We start from the raw sequence: 17,336 nt of genomic DNA on the forward strand, positions 1-17,336 counted from the left end.
TGTTCAAAATGGAGAGATCCAGGTGGGCGGCTGCATGGGTCTGAAGCAATACAGCCAGGGCTTCTTTTTTGGTAGAAAAAGCCCAGCAGGGACTTATTTGCAGATCAGAGCACACCCCCTGGTGTCACCATTGTTTCACACAGGGCTTTTTTTGGAGAAAAAGCCCAACAGGAACTCATTTGCATATTGGGCCACACACCCCTGACACCAAGCCAGCCGGAACTGTGTTCCTGCTCAAAAAAAGCCTTGAACAGAACAAAGCTGGAGTCCAGTAAAGACCAACACGGTTTTATTCAGCTTACATTCTGAACAAAACTTTATTGGTCTTAAAGGTACTACTGGACTCCAACTTTGTCCTTCAAAATGCATGTATTTGTTTCCCCACGTGGCAAGGAAGACGTTTCCACAGTTCTGTCAGTCAAATGGGCATTTTCCCACCCAGAATAAAGGGACCTGACCTGGCTGTCCTTCACGTTGGTCTTTATAATCTCTCTCTCTCTCTTTGACGGGGAGGGCTGGCATAACCTTGTTCAAAAATAGCCCCTTTTCAACCAAGGTTACTTGTTAATTGTTAACGGCTTTTTCCTCCCCCCCACCCCCACCTGTTGTGGTTCCCAGGGGAGATGCCAGTCAGCACGGGGGAGCTGGGGAAAGGGGCCGCCTTTTGCCCACCCCAAAGGCACGAAATGCAAGGATTCGTTTCAACTTTTTGGTGCCAGCAGGATTCAGCCCAAGAGTTTGGCAAGCACTCCAAAGCCGCAGGTGCTTCCAGCAAGCCCAGTTCCCCTGCTGCCTCTTTCCTTGGCCATTAACGCTGGCTGGCACCTCTGTACCTTCCCTTCAGATACAAACAGCTGCTCTCTTCCCTCCCTGCACTCACCTCTGGCGGATGCCTTGGCACAAGCCCAAGTTGAATGGGAGGGGGGGCTGCCTGTGTGAAGCCCAGCGTGGCCTTGGCTGCTGCACGATAGGACAGGATAAGGGGACCCTCGTGCCCACAGTTGGCAGGACCACGGAGTCTGGTGCCACTTGATAAGGGGAGTATAAAAGGCTCTGGATCCCAGTGAGGCAGCCTTGGCAAGATGCTGGTGCTGCTGATCCCCATTTGGCTGGCGGCTGGTGGTAAGAAGCAGTCAGCATCTCTCTCTCTTTCTCAGCTGCATTCGGGCCTGACACTAAACGAGGGTTTGATGGAGCATGACTGTGTTGTGATTTCTGCATGCAGAAGATTCAGCCAAGTGGGATTTCAAAGTAGGGGCTGGAGCAGGTCCGTCAAGCAGGGTTTGTGCTGATTGTGGTTTGCCCTGTTGAGATCACACCCCACACTTTGGGGAGCAGCCGTGCCCTCGAAGCTGAGGAAGCGTGAACTGGCTCACAGATTTTGAGCCTCCAGCTCACACGTTTTTGTCTTAGCTCGGGAAAAATAGCCCCAGAGCACAATAATTTATGCAGGAGCTCACAACTTTAATGCCAGTAGACCACAAAGTAGAATTTCTGCTCACAAGACTCTGCAGCTTAGAGGGAACATTGCCCCATGTGAGCTTCTTCGCACCACCACAGCGAGATAGGAAGGGGGTTCTCACTACTGGGAGGCAGCCAGAAAGGGAAACCAGGCACAGTTACCTACACCTAGTGGACTCCCCAGAGTCTGTCGTGGGAACCAGGCCTTAAAAGAGCCCCACTTGGTCATGAGGTCAGAAGGCAGCCCTTGGGGCTCCCCCCTCCTGCTCAGCCTGGCCCAGAGCAATGCACACCCTGCAGTCTGGGAGAATGGTGCCTCATTCAGAAGACAGGCAGCCAAGCATGTAGGCAAGGAGAGCCTGGACCAAGCGAGGAGAAGGAAAGCAAGAAGGGCCAGGGGCACTGGGCTGCCACTTCTGAAGCACCTGCTGACAGCTCACCTTCCAGCCACACAGGCAGAACTGAACCTAGGAAGGTTTTTTACCAGCTCTGACGCTTGACCCTTTTAGCTCAGCAGTGCCCACTCTGGCTGGCATCACCTCTCCAGAGTCTTGAGCAGAGAAAGGCCTTCCCAGTGCCCCAGATCCTGGAACTGGAGTGGCCAGGGAGTAAACCCGGAACCTTCTGCTTGAAAAGCAGGCTGTCTTTCCCTTGGGCCACAGAGCATCTAAGGGAGGGGTATCAAATGTGCAGCCCAAGGGCTGAATCAGGGCCCTGGAGGACTCCTATCAGCTCCCCCCCCGCCCGAGCATCTCACTGTCCTCTGCTTCCTTCTCCCTCTCTCTTGCTTCCTTCTGCATCACAGCTTGCTTTGCCAGGCTTGCTCAATTGCACAGGAGCTACAGAGCAAAAACTCTATTTTCTCCATTGACTGACCAGCACATGACGCAACTTATGTACAAAAGCTCACAGTGCCCAGCCATTTCATGTTTTCCCCTGGACCTTAGGCTCAAAGCATTGACCATGAGATTTCTGTAATCAGAAGTAGGCTTGCAACTTACAGATACATACCTGAACAGCATACTCAAGATTGCTACAGCACAGACATTGTCTCCAGATTTTGATGCAATAATTCAGAGCAGGAGGTGTCAGTTATCAGAGAAAATGTTGCAAGAGTGCTAAGCTTTTAAGCATATTTTATTTTAAGTTTTTTTAAACTTCAATTGTGTTTGTCTGTGTCCTTTATAACGTTTATATCTCTGCTACCTGGCATTACATTTTATGACAGACATGGCCCGGCCTGACAAGGTCTCATTTAGGTCAGATGTGGCCCTCATAACAAATTAGTTTGACACCCCTGCTCTAAGGGAATGGGCTGGCCTTCCCCCCCCCCGCCCCTGCCCCGCTGTGTGCGCAGAGACTCCTCTTTCATTCTCCTGCAGCCTCCGGGTGTGGCGAGCCCGTCTACGCTCCCAATGCCAGAGTGGTGAATGGTGAGGATGCCAACCCCTTCAGCTGGCCCTGGCAGGTGAGCCACCACATTGCCCTCCCTGGCCCATCTGGCCTAAGCAGAGGAGGAGCTGGGGCAGGCAGGCAGGCAGCCTCTAAGATGGCCCAGCCCTCCTGAGCTCTCCCTTCCAGGCCCCTCAAATGTCCAGGCAGGGACTAGCAGTGCCAGAGAGATCCACGCCGTTGCACCTGCAGCAAAGGACTCACCTGCAGGAGCTGCTTCCCAAGCATCTAAGAGTCACCCCTCTCACTTGCCTCCCCCCCCCACAGATCTCTCTTCAGTACGAGAAGGATGGCGCCTTCCACCACACCTGCGGGGGCAGCCTCATTGCCCCCAACTGGGTCATGACGGCTGGACACTGCATCTCGTAAGACCCCTCTTGCACAACGGGGGGGGGGGATATCTGGGTGGGGAGCATCAGCAGAAGCAGCTGCTGGCCTGGGGGTGGGGAAGAGTTTGTTGACAGGGAGGGTTTTCTCTCCAATGCAGTCCAAAGCAGCCCATGAGCCCCTTTTGTGGGGGGAGGACTTACTCAGCAGTCTTCACAGTGTGTGTTTTGGGCTCCTTCAGCTCCTTGCTTGGCTAGCAGCTGTGCCCTGGAAAGTCTGCTGGCCGCAAGTGGGGTGACATCGCTCCAGCTTCCCAGGGGGAGAAGAGAGCGGCTTCCTTCGGCCAGCTCACCGGGGGGGGGGGGTTTCCAGGGTGTGCTCCGTTTCCTCCTCCTTGATGGGGTTTTCCTTCCTTCCAGCAAGTCCCGCCGCTACGAGGTGGTGCTGGGTGAATACGACATGGAGCAGGAGGAGGGCTCTGAGCAGCGCATCCCCGTGAACACAGAGGACATCTATGTGCACCCTGGCTGGAAGTCCTTCTGCGTGGCCTGCGGGTGAGTGAGGCTGGCACATGATGTGCCCCTGGGCTGGGCTGGGCTGGAACGGGGAGGTTTCCAAGACAGGTTGGGATCCTGACGGCCTGCTGAGGCTGTTTCCAGAGCTGCCTTTGAACAAAGACTCCCCCCCCCCCAGCCTTAGCCCCCAAACTGACTCTTGGTCCTGCTGGATCAAAATCTGGTCATAGACAGTGCCTCTGAGCAGGCAAGGAGTGTTTTCCCTCTCCCCCGAGTAACTAGCCTCCTTTGGACCTGGGATTTGGGGAGAGTGTTTCCACGGTGGGGCACCTCTTGCTTGAGAAACGGAGCCTTCCCGGGGGTGGGAAGAATCCAGGCCAGGAGGCCTCTGAGGGGGATGCCCAGGCAGGGCAGCCGGACCCTTGAAGCCCTTCTCTCCCTCCCAGCAATGACATTGCCCTGCTGAAGCTGTCCCGCAGCGCGGAGCTGAATGACAAGGTGAAGCTGGCCTGCCTCCCGCCTGCAGGGGAAGTCCTGCCCAACGAGTACCCCTGCTACATCAGCGGCTGGGGACGCCTCTACAGTACGTCATTGCACCCAGTTTGGAGAGCCAGTTTGGTGTAGTGGTGAAGTGCGTGGACTCTTATCTGAGAGAACCGGGTTTGATTCCCCACTCCTCTCCTTGCAGCTGCTGGAATGGCCTTGGGTCAGCCATAGCTCTCTTATCTGGGAGAACTGGGTTTGATTTCCCCCTCCTGCACTTGCAGCTGCTGGAATGGCCTTGGGTCAGCCATAGTGGTTGTGAGTGGACTCTTATCTGAGAGAACCGCGTTTGATTCCCCCATCCTCCACTTGCAGCTGCTGGAATGGCCTTGGGTCATCTAGAGCTCTCTTATCTGGGAGAACCGGGTTTGATTTCCCACTCCTCCACTTGCAGCTGCTGGAATGGCCTTGGGTCAGCTATAGTGGTTAAGTGAGCGGACTCTTATCTGAGAGAACCGTGTTTGATTCCCCACTCCTCCACTTGCACCTGCTAGCATAGTCTTGGGTCAGCCATAGCTCTGGCAGAGGTTGTCCTTGAAAAGGGAGCTGCTGTGAGAGCCCTCTCAGCCCCACCCACCTCAAAGGGTGTCTGTTGTGGGGAGGAAGATAAAGGAGATTGTGAACCACTCTGAGACTCTGAGATTCGGAGTGGAGGGTGGGATATAAACCCAATATCTTCTTCTTCTTCCTTACAGCTGTTGGGCTGAGCAGGGAGGGAGACGTTGCCCTGTGTGTGTGTGTGTGAGTGCACGCGTGCAAGAGAGTGTCTCAGTTCACACAGGTGTGCCCTCACACTAACCCCCAAGTCCCTCAGTTGGCCTGGAAAAACAGAAGCAAGTGTGCGCCCAGGGGCACCTCGAAGGCCCACAAAGTGTAATTCTGGGGAGAGCTTTTGTGCGCAGCGCAGGCTTTGTTAGTCTTCACGGAGCCTGACTGCACCTTTCTTCCCAAGTCCTTCGCGAGGCCTGTGGGTGCCATCCTTCTCCTTAGCGCAAGGAGCCATCAAGCCAGAGGTGGCGAGAGAGGCATCCTTCCCAAAGGCCGTTCAGCTCTCCCTGACCTGGATTGTAGCCCCGTCTCAGCAGATCAGCTGACCCATGGGGGACCACTCCAAGCAACTCGGGGGGCTGCCGCAGAGGCGGGGGATGGCAAGCTCCCTGCCTCTCCAAGGACTGGTCTCTGCCCCTGCCACAGATTTGAATGGGGGAGCTTGCAGGAGGCCCCGCCCACAGCCTTGCCTTGCCTTGCAGCTGGCGGCCCCCTCCCCTCCCGGCTGCAGCAGGCGGTGCTTCCAGTGGTGGACCACGCCCACTGCACCCAGTCTGACTGGTGGGGGGCCCTCGCCATTCGAGAGACCATGGTGTGCGCCGGCGGAGACATCCGAGCAGGCTGCAACGTGAGTGGGGGCTCGGGGCTCTGCACCTTCTGCTGTGGCAATGGGAATGCGAATGATGGGCAGGGAGAGAAGCCTGCGGGGGGGGTGTGCAGGGGGCAAGGGCAGCGTTGTGCCATGCAGAGCCTGCCCATCAGGCCTCTGACCTCGAGCTCATCCACAGGGCGATTCCGGTGGCCCCCTCAACTGCCAAGCTGCAGACGGAAGGTGGGAGGTCCACGGCATTGCCAGCTTTGTCTCTGGCCTGGGGTGCAACGCCCTGAAGAAGCCCACCGTCTTCACCCGAGTCTCAGCATTCGAGGACTGGATCCAGGAGGTGAGCTGCCCGGGGGCTCAGTCACTCGGCTGGGGGTGGAACTCCTGGGAAGGAATTGGGGGGGGGGGAGCAGAAGGCAGCTTACTGGGACACCTGAAGAGTAACCAAGACCCCACGGCAAACAAAGTCCCCAAGACCCTGCACCGACCAGAGTGGAGCTCCATGCTGGAGCATTTCCAACTATGGTGGGCACACTGCCAGGTAATGCTTGGTGGAGTTCAGCTGGAGGTTAGAGTCAGTTTTGGGCCTTGGTTCAGCCTGGCCTCAGGCCACAGAAATCTCAGTCCACTTAACTAACACTTTGTGAGAAAACTATGACAGTGTTATTGTTTTAAAAAAGAGACACCTACCATAAAAGCCTGAAGTGGCTGGTTTGGCAGATCAGAAAACGTACTTAAAGGGAAGTAAAGTAAAGTAAAGAGGAGCCCTGTGGCGCAGAGTGGTAAGCTGCAGTACTGCAGTCCAAGCTCTGCTCACAACCTGAGTTCCATCCCAGCGGAACCACCCTGTAGAAATCTGCCAAGAAAATGTCATGATGTGGCATCACCCCATGGGTCAGTAATGATGCGCTGCTTGCACAGGGGACTACCTTTACCTTTTTACCTTTAAAGTAAAGTGGGCACGTAGCTGAACCAGGCCCAAATATGCTCAGGCTGCAAACCTTGACCCAGAATGGTGGCCCCGGAACAGACGTGTCCATCCTCTGCAGCCAAAAGAACAAAAGCATTGGGGGGCATTTTAACAGCTATTGGATTGTTGTGAGCCAGCGTCCACTGCAAAGTCAAGCTTCGATCATCGGTCTGGTTGTTGAGAAGACAGTCCCCTGGTTTATGATGCATTGTTGGGATTTGTCCTTTAAATTCAGGGGTTGAGTACACAAACAAGATCCACACTGCGTTTAAGTTTAGATAGAAACATATACTTTACTGGAAAATAGGGAAGGGTACTTTGAATGAAAAGAAAAAGAGAAAAAGGCATTCCTAGATGCTAAACTGTGTCCAAACAGCTACGTGGTTACAAACCTCAATGCTGATTCTTCCCCAAAAAACAAAGGCCAGAACATCAGCAATATAGCTTGCAGGGGAGATCAAAGCAATTCACCAAACAAGATGCTATCTGACCAACAGAAAGGTTACCAGTCACTTAACTAGGATACGCTGCTCCCTCTAAACCTTCCCACTTTGACTAGATTAGATAAGGTAACTTCCTACTAACAACAACATTTAACTTCGCAATGACTGAAATGTAAGCAATGTTGTATTTTCCAACATGTATGTTTCCCATATAAGTCCTCCCACCATGCATTTGCTATATTTAAACCATGTAAAATGAACTCAAGAATAAAATCTCAGAACAGTGTAAAATGAAAACAAGATTAAAGCAATCCTTGAATCAAGCAGCAGTAAATAAACCGCAGCCAAAACTGGCTAGATTAGAAGAACAACTTCCTCCCTGAAAACGGAGACAATAAAATGGATTAATTGACCGCAGAATCAAAGAGACAGAAGAGCAGGCGCCTAAAGAAGCCCCTGTCTCTGCCAGCTGCCTGCCTATTCTGCCAGAGCGGGAGGGGGGGGGGGACCCCAGAGGGTAACCTCCGCAGCCAGGCTGGCTGGTACAGGAGAAGGTGGCCTTTCTATCTCTCCCAGGCCTCTCTTGGGGCTGCCTGTCTGGGTATGGTGGCCACGTACAGAGGAGAGATCAGGGCTCTTCCAACCGGGGAATCTCTGCCACACAAACTGACCTCGCTCTAGCCCAGATTTTATTCCTAAAGATAACCTTCCTTTCCCCCTTTTCTTTCAGACCATTGTGAGTCATTCATGAGGAACTGAGTCTTCAGAGATCGGGAATAAAAAGGCTGAAAAATTCTGCTCAGACTCTGTGGTTTCCTTTCTGGCTCTTATTTCTGCAGTCTTACACCCAAGGTCAAATCCCGTCCTTCCCAAGAGCTGGTGGGCATCTCTTCCTCCCCGCTTCGCCTGTGTCTGCTGCACACAGCAGCCAGCTCTCCTGGTGTTTCCTCTCCATGGCTGCAGGGCCCGCTGGCTGTGTCTATAAGGACATCAGAGCGGCCATGTTGGATCAGCCAGTGGGCCCATCCAGGCCAACACTCTGTCTCACACAGGAGCAAACAGGAGTCCACCAGTGTGGCCAGACTCCAGTTGCCTTCCCATGCTATCCCTCAGGCACCAAGAAGACAGACCATCCCTGCCCCAGACATCACTGCCTGAGTCCTCACTCTTCCGTGGGGAAAGCTGAGAACTCAGACTTCTCAGGCACACCACCCATCGTCATCTTCATCATCGTCCCACCTTTCCTTGCAATGGAGACTCAGAGTGGCTTACATCATTGCCCTCTCTTCCATTTTAGCTTCACAACCCTGTGAGGTAGGTTAGACTGACAAGAGTGACTGGCCCAAGGTCATGGCAGAGCAGGGATTTGAACCTGGGTCTCCCACATCCTGTTCTAACCACAAGGACAACCTGATGCTCCTCAGCCTGACCCCCTCCCCATCCATCAAAGTCACTCTCACCTGACTCTCTCTCTGGAGTCTCCAGCAGAGCACAGTCTTTCTCATCGCTCAATATTACCCAGTCCTTTCATTTGGAGATGCAGCAGGTTATGTGTGTGTGTGTGTGTGTAGAGAGCCAGTTTGGTGTAGTGGTTAAGTGTGTGGAGAACCGGGATTGATTCCCCACTCCTCCTTCACTTGCTGCTGCTGGAATGGCCTTGGGTCAGCCATAGCTCTTGTAGGAGTTGTCCTTGAAGGGGCAGCTTCTATGAGAGCTCTCTCAGCCCCACCCACCTCACAGGGTGTCTGTTGTGGGGGAAGGAGATTGTGAGCCATTCTGAGACTCGGACTCAGAGAGAAGGGCAGAGTATAAATCTGCAGTCTTCATCTTACTCTTATTGAGCAGGAGGCCAAGCAGATATTCTGCCTCTGAGCTACAGACCCTCCTCACCAGGTCTTGATGGATTTGGGGCAGGACCCCCGGGTTTTTTTTTTTTTGCAGGAATGCAGTTCCGGTTGGCTTGGTGTCAGGGGCGTGGCTTAATATGCAAATGAGTTCCTGATGGGCCCCCTTAGTAAAAGAGCCCCCCCTGCAGACCTCTCCAATGGAGCCAGTGTGGGGAGACCTTTCCTCACCACAAGGTCAGGACAATCTTCCACCAGCAGGTGGCAGCAGCATCCCACCAGGAATGGGGAGAGCGGTTGCCAGTATCCCTGCATCTTTTTCCAAATGGCAAATCAGGGAGTTGCATCGCATCTACTGACAGGGATGCTCCCCCCTCCTCCCCCGGTCTGTGGTCTGTCTGCACCACTAGGAATGGCGCTTTGCCTACTCCCTCAGAGACCCTAACTCCTCAAAATTACATTTTCAGAATTCCAGAGGACGAGAGAATGATTAAATCAAATAAAACCACTGTGTTGGGCTCTGCCTTTTAACTTAACAAAGATCAGTTTCCCCAGTAACTGCATTTCCCCAGTGACTACTTTGCCTAACAGTGGTGGAATTCAGCAGGTGATTTGATAAAACCGACTCTCCTGAAAACTGGGTTGTGGATGCAGAGCCAAAAGCTTTCCAAAAGTCCGTGTTTAAGTTTGCCCTTTAGTTTGAAGGATGCAACCTCATGAGGGGGTGTCCCTCGGAGAGTCAAAAGCAAAAGGCAAAGTTTATGGTGCCCCCTGCAGGGAATGGACGGAATAGAAATATTCAAAAATAAATAAAATAATGGTGGTGTGATTTTCTTGATTTAATTTGCTGCATCTTTGGGGTAAACCAGAAACGTTTTAGGTGACAAACCATAAATCTGTTATGGTTATCATTTTTGAAATAAATTTGAAACATTCTTGAGTGATAAATGACTTGTCTTAAAGTATAAGTATAAACATGAAGGGTGCCCCACAAAGCAAAAAAATCCTGGCTACAGCCCTGCAGGTTGGTCTGAACCAGTTTGGTGTAATGGTTAAGTGAGCAGACTCTTATCTGGGAGAACAGGGTTTGATTCCCCACTCCTCCACTTGCAGCTGCTGGAATGGCCTTGGGTCAGCCATAGCGGTTAAGTGAGCGGACTCTTATCTGGGAGAACCGGGTTTGATTCCCCACTCCTCCACCTGCAGCTGCTGGAATGGCCTTGGGTCAGCCATAGTGGTGAAGTGAGCGGACTCTTATCTGAGAGAACCGGGTTTGATTCCCCACTCCTCCACCTGCAGCTGCTGGAATGGCCTTGGGTCAGCCATAGTGGTTAAGTGAGCGGACTTATCTGGGAGAACCGGGTTTGATTCCCCACTCCTCCACCTGCAGCTGCTGGAATGGCCTTGGGTCAGCCATAGTGGTTAAGTGAGCGGACTCTTATCTGGGAGAACCGGGTTTGATTCCCCACTCCTCCACTTGCAGCTGCTGGAATGGCCTTGGGTCAGCCATAGCGGTTAAGTATGCGGACTCTTATCTGGGAGAACCGGGTTTGATTCCCCACTCCTCCACTTGCAGCTGCTGGAATGGCCTTGGGACAGCCATAGTGGTTAAGTGAGCGGACTTTTATCTGGGAGAACTGGGTTTGATTCCCCACTCCTCCAATTGCAACTGCTGGAATGGCCTTGGTCAGCCATAGTGGTGAAGTGAGCGGACTCTTATGTGGGAGAACAGGGTTTGATTCCCCACTCCTCCACCTGCACCTGCTGGAATGGCCTTGGGTCAGCCATAGTGGTTAAGTGAGCGGACTCTTATCTGGGAGAACCGGGTTTGATTCCCCACTCCTCCACTTGCACGTGCTGGAATGGCCTTGGGTCAGCCATAGTGGTGAAATGAGCGGACTCTTATATGGGAGAACAGGGTTTGATTCCCCACTCCTCCACTTGCACCTGCTGGAATGGCTTGGGTCAGCCATAGTGGTTAACTGAGTGGAATCTTATCTGGGAGAACTGGGTTTGATTCCCGACTCCTCCACTTGCACATGCTGGAATGGCCTTGGGTCAGCCATAGTGGTTAAGTGAGCGGACTCTTATCTGGGAGAACTGGGTTTGATTCCCCACTCCTCCACTTGCAACTGCTGGAATGCCCTTGGGTTAGCCATAGTGGTGAAGCGAGTGGACTCTTATCTGGGAGAACCGGGTTTGATTCCCCACTCCTCCACTTGCACCTGCTGGAATGGACTTGGGTCAACCATAGTGGTTAAGTGAGCGGAATCTTATCTGGAAGAACTGGGTTTGATTCCCCACTCCTCCACTTGCACCTGCTGGAATGGCCTTGGGTCAGCCATAGTGGTTAAGTGAGCGGACTCTTATCTGGGAGAACTGCGTTTGATTCCCCACTCCTCCACTTGCAACTGCTGGAATGGCCTTGGGTTAGCCATAGTGGTGAAGTGAGTGGACTCTTATCTGGGAGAACTGGGTTTGATTCCCCACTTCTCCACTTGCACCTGCTGCAATGGCCCTGGGTCAGCCATAGTGGTGAAGTGAGCGGACTCTTATCTGGGAGAACAGGGTTTGATTCCCCACTCCTCCACTTGCACCTGCTGGAATGGCCTTGGGTCAGCCATAGTGGTTAAGTGAGAGGACTCTTATCTGGGAGAACTGGGTTTGATTCCCCACTCCTCCACTTGCAGCTGCTGGAATGGCCTTGGGTCAGCCATAGCGGTTAAGTGAGCGGACCCTTATCTGGGAGAACCGGGTTTGATTCCCCACTCCTCCACTTGCAGCTGCTGGAATGGCTTTGGGTCAGCCATAGCGGTTAAGTGAGCGGAGACTTATCTGGGAGAACCGGGTTTGATTCCCCACTCCTCCACTTGCAGCTGCTGGAATGGCCTTGGGTCAGCCATAGTGGTTAAGTGAGCGGACTCTTATCTGGGAGAACTGGGTTTGATTCCCCACTCCTCCACTTGCAACTGCTGGAATGGCCTTGGTCAGCCATAGTAGTGAAGTGAGCGGACTCTTATCTGGGAGAACAGGGTTTGATTCCCCACTCCTCCACTTGCAACTGCTGGAATGGCCTTGGGTCAACCATAGTGGTTAAGTGAGCGGAATCTTATCTGGGAGAACTGGGTTTGATTCCCCACTTGCACCTGATGGAATGGCCTTGGGTCAGCCATAGTGGTTAAGTGAGCGGACTCTTATATGGGAGAACTGGGTTTGATTCCCCACTCCTCCACTTGCAACTGCTGGAATGGCCTTGGGTTAGCCATAGTGGTGAAGTGAGTGGACTCTTATCTGGGAGAACTGGGTTTGATTCCCCACTTCTCCACTTGCACCTGCTGCAATGGCCCTGGGTCAGCCATAGTGGTGAAGTGAGCGGACTCTTATCTGGGAGAACAGGGTTTGATTCCCCACTCCTCCACTTGCAGCTGCTGGAATGGCCTTGGGTCAGCCATAGTGGTTAAGTGAGCAGACTCTTATCTGGGAGAACTGGGTTTGATTCCCCATTCCTCCACTTGCAACTGCTGGAATGGCCTTGGGTTAGCCATAGAGGTGAAGCGTGTGGACTCTTATCTGGGAGAACCGGGTTTGATTCCCCACTCCTCCACTCGCACCTGCTGGAATGGCCTTGGGTCAGCCATAGTGGTTAAGTGAGCGGAATCTTATCTGGAAGAACTGGGTTTGATTCCCCACTCCTCCACTTGCACCTGCTGGAATGGCCTTGGGTCAGCCATAGTGGTTAAGTGAGTGGACTCTTATCTGGGAGAACCGGGTTTGATTCCCCACTCCTCCACTTGCACCTGCTGGAATGGCCTTGGGTCAGCCATAGTGGTGGAGTGAGCGGACTCTTATCTGGGAGAACTGGGTTTGATTCCCCACTCCTCCACTTGCAGCTGCTGGAATGGTTTTTGTTCAGCCATAGTGGTTAACTGAGCGGACTCTTATCTGGGAGAACCGGGTTTGATTCCCCACTCCTCCACTTGCACCTGCTGGAATGGCCTTGGGTCAGCCATAGAAGAAGAAGAAGAAGATATTGGATTTATATCCCGCCCTCCACTCCGAAGAGTCTCAGAGCGGCTCACAATCTCCTTTACCTTCCCCCCCACAACAGACACCCTGTGAGGTGGGTGGGGCTGGAGAGTGCTCTCACAGCAGCTGCCCTTTCAAGGACAACCTCTGCCAGAGCTATTGCTGACCCAAGGCCATGCTAGCAGGTGCAAGTGGAGGAGTGGGGAATCAAACCCAGTTCTCCCAGATAAGAGTCCGCACACTTAACCACTACACCAAAGTGGCTCTCCATAGTGGTTAAGTGAGCAGTCTCTTATCTGGAAGAACCGGGTTTGATTCCCCACTCCTCCACTTGCACCTGCTGGAATGGCCTTAGGTCAGCCATAGTGGTGAAGTGTGCGGACTCTTATCTGGGAGAACCGGGTTTGATTCCCCACTCCTCCACGTGCACCTGCTGGCATGGCCTTGGGTCAGCCATAGCTCTTTCAGGAGTTTTCCTTGAAAGGGCAGCTGCTGTGAGAGCCCTCTCAGCCCCACACCTCACAGGGTGTCTGTTGTGGGGGGAGAAGATATAGGAGATTGTGAGCTGCTCTGAGTCTCTGATTCAGAGAGAAGGGCAGGGAATAAATCTGCGATTCTTCTTCTTCTGAAGCAGCAGAATGAAGTTCGAATCCAGCCAGGCACCTTGAAAACCAAGTTTAACCAGGGCTTTTTTCTTTGCTGTTCACCACTTTGGGGTCAGACAGCGATTTTTCTCCAGGCCAGAGATCCTGGAAGTGGGGTTGGGTTGTTTTTTTTTTTTTGCCATCTTCTGTGTGTGGAGCAGGTGTCACCGGGGGGGGGGGGGTATTTGTGTTCCTGCCTTGTGCAGGGGGTTGGACTAGATGACCCTGGAGGTCCCTTCCAACTCTATGATTTGACCTCTGAAGGTCTCTTGCCTTGAAATTCCCCTAAGGATTTGCCGCCACCACTCAAGTGTGACTTGATGGCCAAAAAGAAAGAAAAGGACCTGCAACTTGCCGGAGTTCAAGGCACTCCACAGCTGCTTTTCTGCTCCGGGGCCTTGGCTGGATGCCCTGCAGAGAACCTGATAGCACTTGTGGACAAGGAAAGCTCCCCGTGTGCATGCTCTTCTGTGCCCCTCCTCAGCCAACCACCCTGCCTGGCCCTCCAGAGTGCTCCCTCCCTCAGCCATCTGCCCATTCCTCTCCTCCCTCGGCTGCTGCGAAAGAATCCCACCCACCCGGAGGGCACTGGGGGCAGCCAGGCCGGGCACTGCAGGCAAAGACTGTTCCCAGGAGGGCCTGGCACATTCACCACCAGCAGGGTGCCCTTTTACCGCTGAGCGGAGGAAGAGGCCAGGACACACCCCCACCCCAGCCCAATCCTTTCCCAGCCACACCGTCCCTTATTTAGCCTTTGATGGCCTTCCAGAGGCAAGCCAAGCAGGATAATAATAGCCAGAAAGAAAGCAACAAGAGTGAACAAGCGAGGATTACTGCCCCCTCCCCCCCCCAAGCCTTTGGGGGCCAGAAGTCATTGCTGGGAGGGAGGGAGCATATGCCTTCTGCCTCTCCTCTGGAAACTCTGTGAACCTGCCTTGGGCAGGAACTCCAAAAGGAGATGATGGGAACACTCCCTCCTCTCCCCCCCTCCTCCACGCACTGTGGTTGTCCTCCCATTAGGTCTTTGTGAGTTTAGGGAATGGCCTGCATGTTTGCCTGGGGCTGCCTGGGAGAGTCTGGAGTCAGACTGTTGGTCCCCTGATGGTCTCTCTGATCAACCATGGCTCTCCAGGGTTGCTTGGGCAGAGAAAGGGGGCTTCCTTTCCCCCTGGGGACTGTGCCCCTCCCCTCCCCCCTTGACGGGGCAGAGGATGGGTGGGGTGGAGGCTCCCTGTCCTTCTGACCTCATAGACCCCCCCCCCCCAGGAGTCAGCCATGTCCATCTGTTGCCGCAAAACAGTAGAGTCCAGTGGGTCCTTTAAGCCTTCTGCTGTAGTGTCAGCTTTCCAGAAAGGCAGCTCTCTTCAGCAGGTGTGTCTGTGGGGGGTGTGCAGAAACTGGCCACAGATTTAGACGCGGGTGGGGGGTGGATGTAGGAACTGAATACCAGGTAAATGCAAAGCAGGTGCAAAATTCATGCCTAAGAAAAGGCAGAAGAGGCAGCCCAGGCCTCCCTGTGAGTTTTGAGCAGGGATTCCTAGGGTCACAGAGGGAGACCGGCTGCCCTCCCCGCTCTTCCCCGTGGGTGCCTTGCCCCCCCCACCATCAAGACTCTTGAAGAAGAGCCCCCCCCCCGTGCATCTGAGCTCCGGCGGCGGGGGGGGGGGCGGAGAGTGCTGGAGAGAGTCCCCGGCTGCTGGGCCTGCCCCCCCCCGGGCTCTGCTCCTCTGGGCAGGACTCCTGGTTGCCTGGGCATGGGGGGGGGAGCCATCTGTGCCCAGCTGCCCCCCCCCCGCAGGAAAGGTCGGCGGGTGCAGCCGTCTGTCCTCCTGGCTCAGAGGCTTGACTCGATGCCCAGGGACGGGAGGGGGACGGGACATCCCGACCTGGCACAGGCGGGCCTGGCAGCGCCCTCGGGGCAAACCCGCTGAACCCGCCGGCCGCGAAGGGGCCCGCACGCTCCAGCTGGGGGCGGGGCGCGGTTGGGCCTCCTCCCCTCCCCTCCCCTCCCCTCCCCTCCGCTTCTTGCTGCTGCTGCTGCTGGACGGGGCGATCTGCCTTCCCCTCCGACTCGCGCCCCCCCCCCCCCCCCACGGTCGGGCTGAGCCCCGCCAAACCCCTTCGGGGGCCGAGGAGGCAGGAGGCTGCCGCCGCCTCCCCTCCTATGCGCTCTGGCGGGAGGGGGTCGGGCCGCTGGGCTGCAGTCTTGCCGCGCTGGCGCTCCCTTGGCGCGGAGGGCGGCCTTGGAAGGGAGTCGCTCGGCCTAGTGCTCCGCTGGCTCTGACGGGGCCGGACTAGCGCTTCAGGCAGGCTGCCCCTTACCCCCCCCCCCCCCCGCCCCAGCCAGTCGGAACATCAGAGAAGCCATGCTGGATCAGGCCTATGGCCCATCCGGTCCAACACTGTGTCACACAGGGGCCAATAAAAAACCAAACAAAACAGCTGCCATCAGGAGGTCTATCAGTGGGACCAGGACATTAGAAGCCCTCCCCCCCAAGTACCACAAATACAGAGCATCACTGCCCCAGACATAAGAACATAAGAGAAGCCATGTTGGACCAGGCCAATGGCCCTTCTAGTCCAACACTGTGTCACACAGGGCCAAACCACCCAGATGCTATCAGGAGGTCCATCAGTGGGACCAGGACACCAGAAGCCTTCCCACTGCCCCCCCCCCCCCCAGCACCAAGAATACAGAGCATCACTGCCCCTGACAGAAGAACATAAGAGAAGCCATGTTGGACCAGGCCAATGGCCCTTCTAGTCCAACACTGTGTCACACAGGGCCAAACCACCCAGATACTATCAGGAGGTCCATCAGTGGGACCAGGACACCAGAAGCCTTCCCACTGCCCCCCCCCCCCCAGCTCCAAGAATACAGAGCATCACTGCCCCTGACAGAAGAACATAAGAGAAGCCATGTTGGACCAGGCCAATGGCCCTTCTAGTCCAACACTGTGTCACACGGGGCCAAACCACCCAGATGCTATCAGGAGGTCCATCAGTGGGACCAGGACACCAGAAGCCTTCCCACTGCCCCCCCCCCCAGCACCAAGAATACAGAGCATCACTGCCCCAGACATAAGAACATAAGAGAAGCCATGTTGGACCAGGCCAATGGCCCTTCTAGTCCAACACTCTGTGTCACACAGTAGCCAAAAGACCAGGGTCCATCAGCAGGGTCAGGACACCAGAAGCCCTCCCACTGTGCCCCCCCTGCACCAAGAATACAGAGCATCCCTGCCCGAGACATAGAGTTCCAACAATGTGCTGTGGCTAAGAGCCACTGATGGGCCTCTGCTCCAGATGCTTATCCATTCCCCTCTTGAAGCTGGCTATGCTTGCAGCTGCCACCACCTCCTGTGGCAGTGAATTCCATGTCTGGCTGCGCCTGGTGCCAGCTGCCCATTCACACATGCACATTCATTCATCAGCACTTCCTTGCCTGGCAGAGCGTCTCTTGCTTGCTGCTCTCTGGTCTCAGCGGGAGACCAGAGTCCATTTTTTGCCTGCAGTTAATGGCCGTATTTATTACCAGTTGTATCCGGCCTCTGGCCTCTACTGTTTCCTTCTTTTGTAAGTTTTCTTACAACTTTTCTGTTTCCATGTTTTCTAAGGGGGCTCTCAGGGCTTCTGTTTGGACTGCTGGGCAGATGTTTGCGGAAGGGCACAGCCAATGTGGCCAGATCTGATGAATCGAGTGGCCGGTTCCTGTTTGCGGCTGCAGCCTCCTGCTGTGTTT

General features: G+C 54.5%; 1 protein-coding gene across 1 annotated transcript; it reads left to right on the forward strand.

Annotated features, from left to right (window-relative positions):
• Positions 1-1,081: 1,081 nt before the first annotated feature.
• Positions 1,082-14,274, forward strand: LOC132587302 (proproteinase E-like). The gene is made up of 8 exons (XM_060259582.1): positions 1,082-1,122; positions 2,844-2,929; positions 3,181-3,278; positions 3,660-3,794; positions 4,202-4,338; positions 5,549-5,694; positions 5,855-6,208; positions 13,885-14,274. The coding sequence occupies exons 1-8, from the start codon at positions 1,083-1,085 to the stop codon at positions 14,272-14,274; spliced, it is 1,386 nt and encodes a 461-aa protein (XP_060115565.1). The 5' UTR covers position 1,082.
• The last annotated feature ends 3,062 nt before the right edge of the window (positions 14,275-17,336 follow it).

Source organism: Heteronotia binoei, chromosome 18 (genome assembly GCF_032191835.1).
Source record: "Heteronotia binoei isolate CCM8104 ecotype False Entrance Well chromosome 18, APGP_CSIRO_Hbin_v1, whole genome shotgun sequence".
NCBI classification, from domain to species: domain Eukaryota; kingdom Metazoa; phylum Chordata; class Lepidosauria; order Squamata; family Gekkonidae; genus Heteronotia; species Heteronotia binoei.